We start from the raw sequence: 18,202 nt of genomic DNA on the forward strand, positions 1-18,202 counted from the left end.
TTCACAATGTTTTGTTGTGTATCGCCGAAGCCGAGGTTGACTATTACACGTCCTCAAATTATAGGATGCAGGTTCGAACCCGCTGACAACACAAGCTTTCGGACATAAATTGGAATCATTCACTTGATTGTCAAAATACAAAGTAGTTCCATTAATTCCAAGCGTACATTATATACCCCCAACTGTCCATTTATGGAAAATAATGGATCGTTTAAAAATATAGAGTCATAAATGGGTTTTAATTTAATTCACACTTTCCAGATGACTTTGCTCATCGATATCTACGCCTAAAGTGGACTCTAAACAACAGCCGACATGCAAGTGAAAAATCTAAATTACATACACATTTAAGCAGGAACAATTAACATGGATAGACTGTCCCTACACCAGGAACAATAAACGGGAAATCTGTCTGAAAGTAGCATTAAGGAAACGCAAACCTTCTAGACCAATCAGACGTTTGAGGTTTTTTTATTGTTTGATGAGTCACTTTTTAACAATAGAAATAACTGTTACGAGGATATCCCGCGTTTGCAGCTAAAATCATAATCTAAGGAGGAAAGCTATTAAACAAAAATGAAACAGTAATTTATATAAAATGAATCAAAAACAAATAATCAAAGTAACTTAAAATACTGACAAGTTGATATCAGCCTGACAATACGAGGTATTCAGGAAAATATATATCGTCATACCCTTTTGTAAACATATCTTGATTTTATCTAATCTTAATCTACGTCGCACTATGTGGTAACAAAAACAATAGTCTTGGACAATAATATTTAAGAACGAACCAAAAGTACTCTCACAAAAGTATTCACATTGACGAGACCGATCTGAAAAGAAATATGTCAGTTATATATCTTTAATGCTTCTGAGATAGTATTCAGATTCTTTCACGTAAACAATTCTCACAGAGTGGACTTGAAATCAATTGAAATAACACAAAAATTGTATTTATATTTTCAATAAATGAAAAAAACCCACGAGTAACAAAGTGGAATTATAACAACGTTAAAAAGAAAAACACAAAGAACAAGTTAACTGAACTCAATAAAACATTCTTCTCAAGCAAAGTTTGAATATTCCTGGAAACTGTCCTTGTAGACCTTCAGAGAGTCAAAGCAGAATTCAAATTGTTCCTGAAATTATATTAAAAACAAACAGTCATAACTTCGAAACCAAGGTCACTGTAACTGATTATTTATGATTACATTCAGGTTAATGTACACAAAGTTTTGTATTACTGTGTTGTCAGACGTGAAAGTTTAATGTACTGTCAACAGTTTGAACGACATGACCATATGTCTATATTCGGAAACATCTTCTTGAAGCTCTAAAGGTTTGGTCTGATTGCATACCTCCGCCGGTACATCTGTAAGTGTTCCCGCAATTGTTCTCAAATGACCATTGTCTGTTGTGTCTGATTTGGACATGAGAGCGGAACCAACCACTCGGGGAGAATACATGAATATCTAAGGTCACGATGATACATACTTCGTCATCAATTGAATTGAATTTAACGCCCCTGTATATATTATTTCAGTTTAACCGTCGTGTCTGCTTTCGGAAAGTCAGAATTAAGTAACTCAGGTCTTAGCAGTATACCCCACTGGTGACAAAAACATCAGAAGGGGTATGGTGATGACGAACCAAGAATCAGAATCAGAGACAATCTGGGATTCGAACCAACGATCATATGATTCTGTTACACCAATAAGAATGTCAGATGTAAAAAACATTAAAGTTTGAAAGCAGTTTACATAATATATAACCGAGAAATAGCACCAACAGTCAATTTGAAAATGAACATGATGTCATTAACCAGATTCGATGTGCAGCGAAACATCGAGGGCTCTGTTAACTTGACGATACAACTTTGTGGTTCTGGCAGAATATGCATGAGTACAAAAAGTCCATATCGCCACTACGCCTGTCTCGAACCACGGGTAGGTCGAAAATATGTCCCCGTGTGTCAATGTATATGATCAAAATAGTAATCTATAATTGATTATCTTAATAAACGTGTTGAATGAACGCAACACCATACCCGATTAGGAATAACCTGTTTTCTGACAAAACGTATGCTGCGTATCGTCTGCTGGAGGGCAACTTCTTTCTCCAACAGCAGTCGCTGCACTGCACTGGCCACTACACAGAACAGACCGCTTCGGGTGGCACCGTCCCTGCAACAGAAGAAGGCACCATGTCGGTCATAATATACGCCAGGTGATGATTGAAAACAAAAGGAGATATAGAATGCTGTTGCGGATGAATGTGTAGCCTATAAGTACCTGCAGACAACTAGGAGGGGTGATGTCCCGGTGTTCCATTGTCTGAGAAAGTCGATTAAGCTCAGGAGGCTAGATGGGGATTCCGGAAGTGAACTCTTCTGAGGCCAGGCGGAAGACCGGAACACGGTTACGTCTTTTTCTTCGGTCTGCGTGGAGAAACAAACCCATATTGATCTAAGTGGGTTAGTCAGTTGATGTGCGCTGGGGTCAGTAATACATGTATTCCTGTTTTGTGACGGTGGTCTGTATATAATAGAGTCCCCAGTGCTAGAGAGCAAGAACAACGTCCCACGGAGTGATGACAAACAACCGGCGAGCTCGCACACTGAAACCACATGGGGACACATCCCACTCCGTGCACATCTCATTAGAAAAAAGCAATACAGTATAATTTGATAAGACAGTCTCTACTTTTTACTTTTTCCCTCTGTGCGTGCGTGCGTGTTAGTGTTCATACGTAATTCCAGGTTGAAACATGTACAAATGCCAAATATATCTAGCGACCAGGCTCCGTGAATTGTGTTTTTCAATGTTTTTGCTGTGTGCGCGTGCTTGCGTGTGTTTGTGTTTGTGTGTGTGTGTGTGTGTGTGTGTGTGTGTGTGTGTGTGTGTGTGTGTGTGTGCGTGCGTGTGATTGCCACTTGGTTTGCATGTTGTCGTACGACGGACGTTGCTCATAATACCAATCACTGATTTGTGTCTTGTCCACATAAGTATAAGTTGAGGTTCGGCGTTAAAAAACAAACACACAATCATCACACGCCAGTTATAAGTTGCCGTCCAAATCAAAATAGAAACATAAGCCTTTCAGATCTGCTCATAATACCAATCACTGATTTGTGTCTTGTCCACATGAATATAAGACCCGTGAAGATTCCAAGGTAGAATAGGTCTTCAGCAACCCATACTTGCCATAAAAGGTGACCATGCTTGTCGTAAAAGGCAACTAACGGGATCGGGTGGTCAGGCTCGCTGTCTTGGTTGATGCATGTCATCGATCCCAAATGCGTGGATCGAAATACTCATGAGGTCAATCACTGGATTGTCTGGTCCACACTCGGTTATTTTACAGGCCGCCGTCATAGAGCTGGAATATTTCTGAGTGCGGCGTTAAACAACCAACCAACCAACCAACCAACCAACCAACCAACAACATAAATCTAAGTTGGTGTTAGGCGTAAAACAACAAACACACAATCATCAAACGCCAGTTATAAGTTACCGCCAAGGTCAAAATAGAAACAAAAGCCCTTCAGATCTGCTCATAATACCAATCACTGATTTGTGTTTTGTCGACATACACATAAGTTGGGGTTGGGCGTTTAACAACAAACACACTATCATCATACGCCAGTTATAAGTTACCGCCGAGGTCAAAATAGAAACAAAAGCCCTCGTGGATATAACTACTTAGAAGCAACCAGACGCTTAATGTTACACTGAAATATATGTGTAAGGACATATTAGCATTATAGTAATGAGGAACACGTACAAAAACAGAATGTTTGTCTCTACAAAGTTGTACATGTGTCATTCAGCCTTCCAGTGTTGTGGTAAATGATGTTTTCGCATGTAATTAGAAGATTGTCACGAACATGTCACCGCCTTTTCGAGTTTAGTATTTCACACGTCTATATCACTAGACTGCAACTGCATTAAATACTAGATACATAACCTGATAGAAAGTGACGTCTATGAACATAAACCGGTGTATCAGATTAACATGAAAGTAACACTAGTGTCGACAGACGAAATACAACTGATCACCGCACGTCATCAGACCGGCTAACATCTGATGAACATAATGCTTTGTTGGCTACAGTGTTCTAGTGTAGGACATGATCAAGTTTACACGGGAACAAGGAACACATAGCAGGAACAACGTGATCAACACAGCATGTGTGTGTGTTTGCGTGTTGGTTGTGAAATTGTACAAGCTTGGTTCACATTACTATCCTCCATCACCAAACCTAGTTTCCTCTTTAATATCGGCACGACCGATCAGTTACTACCATCCATCGCACAAGCTTCCTTGTTATATGGGTGTAGAATTTCTGTACCTACTTGTAAATATACCACCAAAACATAACGAGTCTCGATTAACCAGTAAGTCATGCATACTTAATTGCACAAGGATGTATATTATCGTTGACACGACAATCACCGCGTTTCAGTTTTATCAGTCCGAGACATGCTTCCTTGTTGATCTGAAACCGTCATGGTCCTTGTGGATATCCTTGTCAAGTGATAATATTCTGTAATTTCAGCATCTGTCATTCATCATTGTTAATATACTTGGAGATTGAATTGTCTCTTTAATGTAGATAACGATGTTCAAGTGACAGTGTTAATGTTCCACTTCGCATTCCACAAATGAACTATAGGAAAAACCCCACGAGTGGGAGTTGTTTATCTTACAATAAAACACTGCAGGGAGAATAAGCCATGAGGGGTGCAACGTCGAGAGGATTAATATCCCTGCAAGGTTTTATTGTACGATAAACAATGACCACGAGTCATATATTTGTTATATGAGATATCAACACCAGGTAGAGCCTCTTTAAGGGTGACGATAAATTGTACAAGCTTTAAAAATATTTACCCAAATTCTAATAATGATGACTCCCCAAATAGAATCCGGACATGTCGGTCAAGTCTATTTTACGAACAGGTGGGTTAAGTTGGGTAGTTCTCACGTCGATTATCTGTACCTTTTCTCCCAATACCGATTGTCATATCTCTCCCGCTGTATGTGTTTATCTGCGTAGCCCAGCTACGTATATGGGGAACAACTTACTAGACACTAGGAATCCTCTAAAAAATAACGTCGTCCAATATATGACGTTATCAAGTTGCGAGCGCATATTGGAATCTCCAGAAATGAAGTCATGATAGAACAATGTTTTATTGCGAATTAAAACACATCTGTGACGTCATTCTATTGTTTGAACGCTCCATTACTTTTAAGGAACGGAGAGCTGTTTGTCAACTATACATTATCCTGAACCAACATTCGAATTAATTTCCACTTAGGACAGAAGAGTAAATTATTTCAGTTTCTTTCCCAAAAGCAGGGATTCGAACCCGCATCGTTTGATCTGATATCGTTCAATTTTCAACCTCAAGGTCCAAGGAATGGAGAGTTACTCGGACATTCCCCTCTACATAAACATAAACGTTTTGTCCTTCATTGTTCGATGCGATTTATCGCGTAATACATTTTCCATTATACGTTTCCAAATTGCATACACAATATCTCCCCAGACAAACCGTGCGCTGTGGCTCGCGTCGTTTACAATGATACAGTGAAAGTGTAATACTAGTAGTTTGTACATGTCACAGTGATGCCAATATACTATTCTCATCATCGGATAACTTATGCATATGAGTGCAAGCAACTATAACGCTTGAACAGAAACAGTATGCCCTCATTATCAATTCACACACAACACTAATGTATAACAAGTATCTAATATCCCGTATGGTTGACAAATGTAGTGTGATTCAGTGTGAACCAAGGACATTGTTTTAGTGTCCGACCATTTGATATTCTGGGGAGGGGCCCTGGGATTGTATAAAAAGATATATTGTCCTCTAAAGTTCTTGAAAAAAAATAATATGCTTCATATTGTTGAAAAAAAGAAGAAATTGTCTTCCACAAGGACAAAAGTATTTTGGCTCATAGTTATAATTAAACAAAATCTGTTTTTTTTGCAGCTATAGCTGAATAGGTTAGCACTATCTAAACCATGTCACAGTTGCGGACGCCATAACACCATGAGGGGAATCGAACCCGTGTCATCAGTGTGACAATTCAACGCTTCAATCACGAGACGACTGAACCTTCCCGAGATTTACAGAAGTGTTTCTGATCCCTTAACTGATATCATCTCTACCTTGATATATCACTTCCCACTACAATGTAGTGAAATATATCCCATCTACTAGTATATATACTACCTGGATATATCACATCCCACTACAATGTTATGAAATATAACCCACCTCCTAGTATATATACTACCTTGATATATCACTTCCCCCTACAATGTAGTGAAATATAACCCACCTCCTGGTATATATACTACCTTGATATATCACGTCCAACAACAATGTAGTGAAATATAACCCACCTTCTAGTATATATACTACCTTGATATATCACTTCCCACTACAATGTAGTGAAATATAACCCACCTCCTAGTATATATACTACCTTCATATATCACTTCCCACTACAAGGTAATTTAGAATTGACCTTCACTTTGTGTGAGTTCATTAGAGTATGAACCTTCATAGAGTGAGGGCCCAACTGTATGAACGTCGGAGCGCGTCGTAAGTCATTAACGTCAATTATAAGACGTCAAAATGGCCGACATGATAAACATGATGGGAGAGATTTCCGAAGATGTTAATGAAGCTGTGGCGGTGACATGTGTTAGTCATCATTGATCAACTGGCTGATAATTGAAAGGTGATTAAAGAGGCTTCAAACTGACACTAAGGTAAATTCGTAGATTGCTGGAGACTGTCACTGTCAGCCAGACACGGATCGAGTCGATACTACGATAGTTTGAATGTGCATTTCTTCGTTTGGTCATTAGGGATGGCCGTAGCGGGGGACATTCTTGAACAATCAAGCAATCAAGCTCTCTGACGTTTCTCAATGTTTGCTGAAACGCTGAGACCAAGATTAAAGGTGATAAAAATGATCAGAAAGAACGCTTATGTATGTTTTCGTGCTAGGGAATTCCCAGGGGTTTCCCCAGGAATGTGGAAGTAGTTCGTCAGTGTTTACGTCATTTCAAGAACACGGTCTCGTGAAAAAAATATGAACGTCAAATTGTGTCGTTAATACAATTATGAACGTCAGTATCGCGGTCATGTGACCAACCTCTCGTCCAATGTAATGAAATATAACCCACCTCCTGGTATGTATACTACCTTGATATATCACTTCCCACTACAATGTAGTGAAATATAACCCACCTACTAGTATACATACTACCTTGATATATCACGTCCCACTACAATGTTATGAAATATAGCCAACCTGCTGGTATATATACTACCTTCATATATCACGTCCCACTACAATGTAGTGAAATATAACCCACCTCCTGGTATATATACTACTTTGATATATCACGTCCCACTACAATGTAGTGAAAAATAACCCACCTACTATTATATATACTACCTTCATATATCACGTCCCACTACAATGTAATGAAATATAAACCACCTCCTAGTATATAAGAGACTCCCAGGTCATCTGTGATCGTGAATGAGTACCATTCTATAACTCTAGTTGTACACCTCTCTCATTAATACTCACAAGCGGCAATGCCTCATCTATAAATGATATTTTCACCTGTGTACGCGCGGAAGCCGTCAGTGTCCTTTATACCTACCCCCAGACTGTAGGAGATCTTCTCCATGGTAAAGCCGGTCTGTTTCTCAGTCTTGCCTTCACTAACGCTGAAGGGGCCAAACTTGGTCGGCTTATTGTTCTTGGCCCAGAACACGCCACACTTCTGATTTCATAACAGCAAAAAAATGGATAATTGTTAGTAAGAAACTAAAACAAATAAGATATATTTATTTCACGATTTCTAAGTGACTCAGAAGTAAAACACTACACGTGTATATTGAAAAGGTAAAACATTATATGCTTAGAAGTGTTTATGTCCTTCTTTCAGATTGGAAATTGGATTTTATTATCAGGTAACAAGTTGGACACAATTTTATGGATAACAACTGCTTTAATACTGTTAAGTTGTTATCCATAAAACTGTGTCTAGCTTGTCACCCGTCAACTTCTAAGTAATGCTTATCAAACAAAATATTATCAGGGTGTAATCAAATTGTATTATGTTATTGTTTTACACCCTGACGCCGAGACTCACTGCGTCCAAGTCGGTGTAGTTCTCCAGCAGGACAATGCCACGGATGTCGTAGTCGTGGACCAGACGCCAGAAGTCAACCACCGTCGACGTCAGGGGGATTTGAGTGAGGATAAACGCCTTCCGCTTTTCATACGACTGAAATATGAATAATATTGGGATATGTATAAGACATAACAATATTAATTATATTTGATAATGGAAATACTGGCTAAGACAATATGAAAGGATCCAAATTGTTAATAATTTCCATGACAACATATATCAAATACAAATTTATCATATTGAATTTACGTTGAGAGAACATGTGATAGATATCGGGGACAATTACCGGTGCGATGACGGCGTTGATGTAGTCAGTGCCTCCTGCAATATGGCTTGAGAGGATAGTGCGATGTTTGTCTCCTGTAATAAAAGCGATACACTTAAAGATGGATAGTAATTTTCATATTTAACCTTTTCATACATGGGCGTTCATACTCTTTGTGTCTTTCTCTTTTTGCATCGACATAACATGTAGTTGTTTGTGCCGACACCATACTTACAGTACAATACCAGCCTAAAAAGTATGTGAGCCGAACTTCGAAGGATGTAGAGTACACACTTAAAAATTTGCATCTGCAATACGTTCCATGCTTACAGGCTGTATGTGAACCAGATATACAGCAAAGTAACATATTATGCACTCATCAAAATGACTAGATATTCTCTGTTGACAAAACTGTTGTCAAAAATAGTCTGAGCAATAATCTAGACATTGCAAAAATTCTGATTAGAAATGTTCCAGGTTTATTATCTCTCGTGGTAATTTGTGTGGAAACAGCTAACGCCAACTCCTGATAAGAAGGCAAAGCCTGTGTCATCAACAGGCAACGTGATGGCTCGGGGCTTCTGGGATTCTGAAGAAATCCTACTGGTGGACTATCTCCCGTGAATATTATTCTTATCTGCTAAAGAAATTGCGTGAGAATATCAAGACTAAACGTAGTGACAAACTCACTAAAAGAGTGTTGTTCCACCAGGACAGTGCACCTGTGCACAAGTTTGTTGTCGCAATGGCGGCAATGTATGACTGTGGTTTCGAACGTTTTGAACATCCTCTGTATTCACCTCATTTAGCACTTTTTGGCAAACAATCATTACTCCATTTCGGCTTCGTAGGGCATTTTACACTTCCAGGAGGAAGCCTTCTACACCAGTTGGATCCTGTCACTCTGGCATCGTTGACAAAAGTGTGTGAACCATGGAGAGGATTATGTAGAAAATTAATTAGCAACCGACTCCATCAAAAAAGTCCATCAGAGTACCTCCTCATGCAGTACCTATTTACCTATAGGTTACGGATGTGACTGGTTGCTATCTCTTTCATTCTAGCGAGATTCCAGTCTTACCCTATCCCGCCATGAGTCTGGCACGACGAAACCTACCAGGAAGAATGTCCTCGCTCCTGTTTTTGTTGATGTTCTCCAGGTCTCTGGCAGCGTCACTCAGATGATCTGTCACAGGACACTCGCTGAGTTTCTGGAGTGAACAGGTGAAAGTAGTTAATGCACAACCAGCATTAATACCAAACAGAAAATTTGATATCAGGAGCAATGCTCTGGGTATTTGGGATATAACACATAATCAGCAAGTTCACACATTGTTATCACATGTTTATGTACAACTATTGTATCATTGCAAGGTTAACTTGAGGCACACAGCACTCACCTGATAGGCAACAGCAATGCCAGAGTTTCTCTTCAGCTGTTTATACGCGTTGTCATAGAAACTGGCGGGTGTGGGGTGCACTGTATGACACAGAGCGTCCAGGATGCAGTCGTGCAGGAACACATACTGGGACTATGGCATATATGCAAACAATATGACATGAAAATCACGTGTGTAAACATCAAAAAATAAATTATCCGAGTATTTAAAAAGACGCCTTAAAGTAAACGCTGACATCTAAACAAACAATAAAACCTCGCACAATAAAACTTCTTACAGAGATTTACTGTGAAGAATTTCATATCTTAGCTGCTAAGAAACACACAAATCGTATTCAATCCTATATTGACCATTCTCTCAACACCATTCCAATGACCGTTAGCATCATCAAAGTAAACGACTTAGACCTGCGTTCCTCTGGCATTCAACAACCTGTCTTAGGACAAAATTATATTAAAAGTGACATTAAACCTCGATCACTCATTAACTCTCATACCCTGCCTGATCTGATACGTCTGATTCCCCTCCAAACTACTATAAACATCACTGCAATACCATTGATGACACGATCCTGATTTCAGACAAATACAGTTGTTGAGATGTTGTTTTATACTTTGCCTTGTATGTCTAAAAACCCTTGTTTCCCCTTCCTGGTGAGGCTTCCCTGTATCTACTGACCTGTGTCTGCACCATGCTGACTCTGAAGTTCCTCAGCCGCCAGACACAGCCGTAGATGTCCACCTTGCTGCGGGTCTCTGCGTCTTCTATCAGAGAGTCCAGAGCAATCAAAGTTCCTGTCCTCCCAACGCCAGCACTGGACAGGAAACAAAGAAGTTATAACCACGACAAAACATTACCACGCATGTTTAAATCTAGCTGATATTGACATATACTCACCAATATACAAAGAAGATACCCCGGGTGGTCTATGTAGAAGATTAAGGGCATTGGGCTATTTATACATACACGACACATAAGTCAGTATTACATGTGAACAGACGCAACGTGGTATTCTCTGTCAGCTGTAGTGGTATTGATTGTTTGTTGTTTAACGCCGCACTAAGCAAAGACGGCGATCTGTAAATAATCGAGTCTGATTCAGACAATCCAGTGATTGATATCATGAGCATCGATCCACGCAATTGAGATGCGATGATATGCATCAACCAAGTCAGCGAGCCCGAAGAAGACCTATTCTAACCAGGATCCTTTCGTGTCTGTACTAATATTGAAAAGTACTTTACTGACGAACCACAGTTCACAGTTCAATGACTCTGTCTGAACACAAACATCACAAATGTTGGGTCATGAACATGGCACTGGAACATATCCAAGCCGGTGTTATTGACAAAATCCCGTTGCCAACATATACACTCTTCTATACGCTCCGTCCTATTACTTTGGTTTTGCTGGCATCCGTTTCTAGCTCGTTTTCTTGATGCGTTTTTGAATAAAATTTTATACATTTGGACACTTTCAAACTAGTTATAAATATAATCTAGTAACTGTACTGTCCATCGACGACAGTGAGTGAGTGAGTCTGGTTTTATGCCGCTTTATGCAATATTCTAGGAATATCACGGTGGGGGATACCAGAAATGGGCTTCACACAGTGTACCCATGTGGGGAATTGACTGCGACCCTTAAGCATGACGAGCGATCGCTTTACCCACTTGGCTAACCCACCGCCCCTACCGACGACAGGTTTCATTCAGTCTTAACGTATTGATTAATGATGCATCACCTGTTCCCGTCACAGTATGGCTGGAATTTTGTCGATGCAACGTTACATTTTAACTCACTCACTGCACTGCACACCACTTGTGACTGTACCTGCAGTGTACCACCATGGGACCTTCCGCAAAGTCACAGAAGGTCCTGACTTTGTTCCTGAGGTCCACCAGAGACATGGTGTTGTCTGGCACATCCTTGTCAGGCCACACCATGTAGTGAACATGTTTCACGGTCTTCTCCGCCGCTCCCTGTGGAAGATATGCTTATGCATATTGGTCTAGCTTAAACCTAAACAAATATCCATCACTCTATATATGTCGGCAATAGTTCTCAGCAGGGCCTATAAGTTCTCAGAAGAGTGACAATGGCCAAACTAGACCGCCAATTGTTTTTGTAGGGTCCTTGGTCAAAATTAATGGAGGGCTTCGGTACATAGTCTATCCATACCCAAACAACAACTAGAAGGATGTGAGGTGAATTGGAGTTTAACGGTCACTATTGCACTTATGTCGCGACGAGTGTTTGTCCACTGAGTCCACTGAGTCCACCGAGATACAATGGTACAGTGTAACATTGATACCCCGCTCAGACACAGTGCACTTACTCCAAGCCGACCAGTCCTTGTTTTAGCTCCTTAATGCCGATCGCCAGACAGGGTAACACCACATACCATCTTTTAACGTCTTTTGGAATGACGCGGCCGCACCAGGGAGCGGTGAAACTGGAAGGAACGGTCATGGACTAATTCACTACCTTCGCTTTATTAACTAATTAAAATTGTCAATCCCACCTTCCTCATCTTGAGCGTCCTGATGGTGAAGTCAGCAAGGGGACAGGAGTCAGCTACTGTGATCTTCCAGGGGCCGAACGTCTTGGAATCCTCGCCTGGTTCATTGGGCCAGTACGGCTCACACCGTCTCTGTTGTACAGGGGACATTCGCAGATGGTAAATTATAAACATCAACACCAGAGAAAAATCAGACTCGAATATCTGCCAAAAACAGCTCCAGAGGCTGGATATCCATGGAAGGATAGTGATGAAAAGTATATGAACTGATCAATGAAAATCAGTGATGACACCAGATGTCTAAGAAAAGGATATGCATGTTCTGCTCTACATATATTTCGTTTCTCTTTTAAAAGGCTGTGTATGTTTGGATAAGCATAATGATTAAGAAGATTAATTCATTTATCACATCATAAAGTCATCAATTGATATCAAAATTAAACGTCACCCTTCCATCTTCTATGATATTGGCCAGCATGACGATGACAGGCACGTTTTGTTGCCAGATCATCTCCCAGAAGTCCACGACGGTGTGAGGCAGGGGCCCTGGCGCCATAGGGGATAGTTGAGTAAACGTGTGACTTCATCAGAGGTGGAATAAGGTTAGGTGATAGGGGGCTTAATGTCGCGTGTGTGTGTGTGTGTGTGTGTGTGTGTGTGTGTGTGTGTGTGTGTGTGTGTGTGTGTGTGTGTGTGTGTGTGTGTGTGTGTGTGTGGCTGCTTGTACTAGTCCTGACTAATGCCGATTTATAGTGCGATCACACCGAGATATCATGCCGCAGTTTAACAACAATACCCCACTCAGACACAGTATACTGACCCTGAGCCCACCAGTCTTTGTTTTAACCCCTTAATGCCAGACAGGGTAACAACAAGTACCATCTTTTAACGTCTTTTGGTATGACGCGGTCGGGTATCAAAACCGGACCTTCCGCTCTACCACTGAACCAAAGAGGTGGTTCCAATGAGATGGCTATATGTTAACTAAGATATATACATTATTATACTAGTAAAGTGAGTGAGTGACGCTTTTAGCCGCTTTAAGCACTATTTCAGCAATATCACGGCAGGGGGCACGAGAAAAGGGCTTCAGTGATTTTACTAATCGGAATCGAACCGGGTCTTCGGCGTGACGAGCGAACGCTTTAACCATTAGTCTACCCACCGCCCCCATATTGATTTTACGAAAGAAGTGTCAGAATTATTGTAAGTCCCGAACGACGTCTCTATATAAGTGCAATTATCTTGGACCGACGTTAAACCAAATTTCACCTCACCTCACCTCACCTCGCCATCTCATGGGTTGAATATCTGTATACTGTACAGCGCTCAGTATTGTTAATTATTTATTGAAGGTTGGTCGTACATAAGGCATATGAACGTTTGCAGACTTTGACGTCTAAAAGTTTGCTTACCCTGCGTTGCAATGTACTGTTTTGCCCTTGTTGGTCCCTGCAAAACAAGAAACCTTAATTGAATCATTCTTCCTTAAAAACTTGGTGGGTTATAAAGTGTAATGGATCTAAACATCAAGTTTATTGTGTGGGTGACTTGAGAATTCACAGACGTGTTCACGAATGAATTCCTTCTTAATTTATCCCAAATATCATGTAAAGGAAGCTCTTGAACTTACATCAATGAAGCTGGCGTTTATGTATCCAGTGCTTCCACTCGGGCCTTTTAGCACGACCAGAGAGTGGTTGTCTTAAAAAAATCAAGTCTTTCTATTCAGTGAATGTATGCATTCAGGTAAACAAAACTGCATTAAAAGACACCTGTCGCCTATACATCATAGGAAGTTATCATGCAAAAAGTGCATTTACAAAATATTATGTACATGTATAGGAGTGCTAGGCAACGATGTCGGTCAATTGTTACAATAAATACTCCAATTCCTCAAAAGTCATCTGTTTTACATTTTGTAGTAGCATAACAGGTTTATGAATCCGCTCAGAAGACATAGACATACGAACCTACACCAAAGACTACAAGGTATACCAAAATCAGAACAAATCGTAAGACAACATGAACAAAATGAAAATGAAAATTAGACAGGGTACTGTTACCCAGTGTTTTGGTAAAAACTTTATACTGATACTTCCATACAAATATATCACAGACACACTCATGTTTAACGTTATTAGTGAGTGAGTTTACATTCCACGTCACATCGGCAACATTTCAGCCATATAGTGACGAGAAGTTGTACATTAATACTAGATATATTTAGACTGGATAAAAAGCCTGTGATGGATGCACAGTACAATAACTATATTTCACGTTAACGTTATATATCGATAGATATCGTGAAAGATATAAGCCTTTGCCTTACATGGGTAAATGCCTTTAAATCGATTCTTTGGACTGTTCACTTGCGTCAGTGCTTTGTCGTGAATTGCTGTCAGACCTTTGGGGAGCTCCTGTAAATTCAACACAAGAGCAACGTCAGTTTCGAATATCTGCCAGAACAGATTCCAGTGGGCGCAAAAGGCCCACTAGTGATGAAAAATATAAGAATGGATCACTGAAATTAGTGATGACACCAGGTGTTCGGGAAACGTATGTCCTGCTGTACCGGTAGCACCCACAACAGTTTCTTAAAAACGTAGGTGGCAGTTGGTAAGGAAGTGTGAAAACTCGATGTAAAGGGTACATTAATGTAAAATGAATGGAACAGTTTCGTGCATCATGTAGACATGAGACATATCAGATTTAGTAAATTCCTCTCGAATAACAAAATCAGGCCTTTGATCCTTAGAAGGAGGATAGTCAAGGTTCAGCTACATGGGTCCATCAAGACCTTCACAATACTTACAGCATACTCTTTCACTAAGATTTCTTTTGTGGCCTTCTTCTTTGCAACGAAGTCCTTGAGGCCACTGACTGCCACTGGAACACTACTGGGAACATTGATATAGATAGCCTCGTCATCGTCGTAGACGGCTCCGTTTTCCGATGCACCCTGGCCTTCCCGGGCTGCCATAGGGAAGCTCAAACCGTTGGTCATGTCTTCCCCAGTCTCTGAAAACAGCATAGCAATAGTCCGGTACCAACAACTACATGTGAAGCTAATAGATCTAGACCACCATACCAAACATTCATGTTAACAAATGAAACAGAAAACTTTTGAAAAGGAATAAGACATGAAATAATTATTCAAAAGTTACTATTGCAAGTGATTTATGACTGTACATATATACACATTGATTCAGCTTTTACTTACTTTTTCCTCTTAATCTTCTCAACGGCTCTCTAAAGAAAAAACGATATTTAGTATTATTTACATATAAGCTGTGGGTTGTTATATGTAGAACATTCCACTTCAAGATTATTACTTCCAAACTCAGGTTTTCATTTGTGTCTATGCAATAGCTTTGATTTCATCATTGGTGATCTTTTGGTAGTTATAAGAGATCTTTAAGTTGTTCGATTGGTTGAGAATGAGTGAATGATCATTGCTTAACTCTTCACCAATCATTCGCTGCGAGAAATGTCTATAATATTACCATATGTATGCCACCACAACAAAATCAATGCTGGAAATCCCTAACATTTCAGTCAAATGTCACATTCAAGAGTAAAACTATCGACTGCTCAAATAAAGATCTGTATCTCATCTTAGAGTTTGATTTCTTTAATTGGTTGTAGTAGGGGAAATGATGTTACTAGACCATGCAAATAAGAAGAAAACAACATCTCACCGAAAGTAGACAACAGCACACATTACAACTGCTACAACAGCAATTAGGAAGAGTACAAGTCCAACGATAAGGTTTACATTCTGGTGTTCAGCTGCAATAGTAACGGGTAACAGGTAATAGGTGTGCAGGTACAATAGAGGAGGTAACAAGATCACAGGAATAGTGTCAATACTGATAGTCATGCAATGATGATGGTTTATATGATGACGACGGCTTGGAGTGTTCAGGAAATATGGAAATGGAAATAATGGAAATACCAAGCAACTAGTTATAAAGAAACATTTCATTAAATAGAAATGTCGAAAAAAGCAGATCTAAAACGTATACATGACAAATCTATGGCACAAACTATCTGCAAGGTTTCAAAGTAAGAGGAGCTCTACGACTGCAATGCCTCTTCTTCAAAATAGGTCACATAGTGAAATAATAGCAACATGTGCTCATAGAAAAGGTCTGCATATGAGAGTCCGATATATATATCACTTTCCTGCAGAACATTAAATTAAACTCATGTTGATCTAGTTGGTGGGCTGGGCAAGGTGAAATGGGGTTTAACGTCGCGTTCCAGCTATTTCACTTATATAGCGAAGCGAATGCACTACTCTGTATTTTATAGCTAGCCTACTGATATACAAGATTTAACATGGATGCCCAACTCAGACACATCATCTTGCCTTCCAGCTGCAGCTGGCCAGGTTGGTTAGTTGGTTTGCTGTTTTACGCTGCATTCAGAAATATTACAGTTGTATGACAGTGGTCTGGACCAGACAATCTAGTGATTGATATCATGAGCATCGATCCACGCTATTGTGATCGATGACATGCTTCAAATAAGTCAGCGAGCCTGACCACCCGATCCTGTTAGTCGCCTCTTACGACAAGTATAGTCGCCTTTTAGGGCAAGCATGGGTTGCTGAAGACCTATTCTATCCCGGATCTTCACGGTTCAGCTGACAAGGAAGGATAACAGTTATGATATGGGAATCTAACTGCCAACCTTCCTCCCTCCAGGCAGAAAGTAATGTTCAACGTGTGCATTTGTGTCCATACCACGTTATTGCGTCTAGCAAACTCTATAATAAATAGTAAAGTTCGTGATCGAGTTGTTGGCAACTTACTTTACATAACTGTGTTTATTACTTTGCATTACGACATGCCAGAATTACCTTCAGAAACTTCACAATATTCGCCACTTCCTCCGTCAAGACAGCCATGAGTACAGGAACCATTGACATGATGACACTCGGCATTGACACAGTGGATGCTGCATTCATCGTTACACTGTTCACCGTACCTTCCATCATCACATTCTGAAACCAAAATGAAACAGTTTGGAAATTTGTTAGTATGCACCCGTTTTGCGAACTCCTAATATCACAGACGGAAACTCACAGTGATTCTAGAGTGTAGTTTTTTAATGTTGCTTCCATTGTGTGGATTTCATTGAGTTATTGTGTTTTGTGGATGTTTACCTCCTGACAAATTCAACATACACGATCGATGCAATTTTGGATGAATTATCAAAATGTCTTAAAAAGTTCAACAGACACTGGTATGTATTTACCTTCTTGCACTAACCTATTGCACTTTTTGCACTTACCTATTGCACTTTATGTACTTACCTATTGCACTTTGTGCACTTACCTATTGCACTTCTTGCACTACCTTTTGCCCTTTTTGCACTCACCTATTGCACTTTTTGCACTTACCTTATTGACACGCTAATGTGAGCAAGAATGATTTGTTGCAAACTATTATTTATTGTATTCTTCATATACGTATGGATCAACACTACAGACGATGTAGATGCTCCAAGGATTACCTTTGTCGCATCTTGATGTGTTCTGGTCCTTGTGTTCCCATCCATCCAGACACATGTCACAACGTCCAGTGGTCCTGTCACAAGTCTGGTTGACACATCCTCTTGAGCAATTCAGCTCACAGTTCTCTCCGTATGCCCCAGGGGAACAGACTGGTTGATGATAATAAGTACAGACATTTCAGTTGAGACTTATTTGTTTAGCTAGTAAACTGGCAGTTTATGCTAAGCTGTCAGTCCCATGCCATAAC

General features: G+C 40.0%; 1 protein-coding gene across 1 annotated transcript in view; it reads right to left on the minus strand.

Annotated features, from left to right (window-relative positions):
• Window positions 1-988: 988 nt before the first annotated feature.
• LOC139479944 (cell death abnormality protein 1-like) overlaps window positions 989-18,202 on the minus strand; it is a 54,976-nt gene continuing 37,762 nt past the window's right edge. The window contains exons 18-37 of the mRNA XM_071262882.1: window positions 17,955-18,104; window positions 17,299-17,442; window positions 16,133-16,223; window positions 15,655-15,683; window positions 15,247-15,452; window positions 14,764-14,851; window positions 14,065-14,135; window positions 13,847-13,883; window positions 12,880-12,977; window positions 12,435-12,563; window positions 11,744-11,892; window positions 10,589-10,724; window positions 9,911-10,042; window positions 9,628-9,721; window positions 8,532-8,605; window positions 8,204-8,338; window positions 7,709-7,831; window positions 2,295-2,440; window positions 2,051-2,186; window positions 989-1,142 (exon numbers count right to left, since the gene is read on the minus strand). Of these exons, the coding sequence (XP_071118983.1) occupies window positions 1,068-1,142; window positions 2,051-2,186; window positions 2,295-2,440; window positions 7,709-7,831; window positions 8,204-8,338; window positions 8,532-8,605; window positions 9,628-9,721; window positions 9,911-10,042; window positions 10,589-10,724; window positions 11,744-11,892; window positions 12,435-12,563; window positions 12,880-12,977; window positions 13,847-13,883; window positions 14,065-14,135; window positions 14,764-14,851; window positions 15,247-15,452; window positions 15,655-15,683; window positions 16,133-16,223; window positions 17,299-17,442; window positions 17,955-18,104 (2,243 nt within the window). The 3' untranslated portion in view covers window positions 989-1,067. The remainder of the gene's footprint in view (window positions 1,143-2,050; window positions 2,187-2,294; window positions 2,441-7,708; window positions 7,832-8,203; window positions 8,339-8,531; window positions 8,606-9,627; window positions 9,722-9,910; window positions 10,043-10,588; window positions 10,725-11,743; window positions 11,893-12,434; window positions 12,564-12,879; window positions 12,978-13,846; window positions 13,884-14,064; window positions 14,136-14,763; window positions 14,852-15,246; window positions 15,453-15,654; window positions 15,684-16,132; window positions 16,224-17,298; window positions 17,443-17,954; window positions 18,105-18,202) is intronic.

The sequence above is a fragment of the Haliotis cracherodii genome, unplaced genomic scaffold, assembly GCF_022045235.1.
Source record: "Haliotis cracherodii isolate W230 unplaced genomic scaffold, xgHalCrac1.p SCAF_4, whole genome shotgun sequence".
NCBI lineage: Eukaryota > Metazoa > Mollusca > Gastropoda > Lepetellida > Haliotidae > Haliotis > Haliotis cracherodii.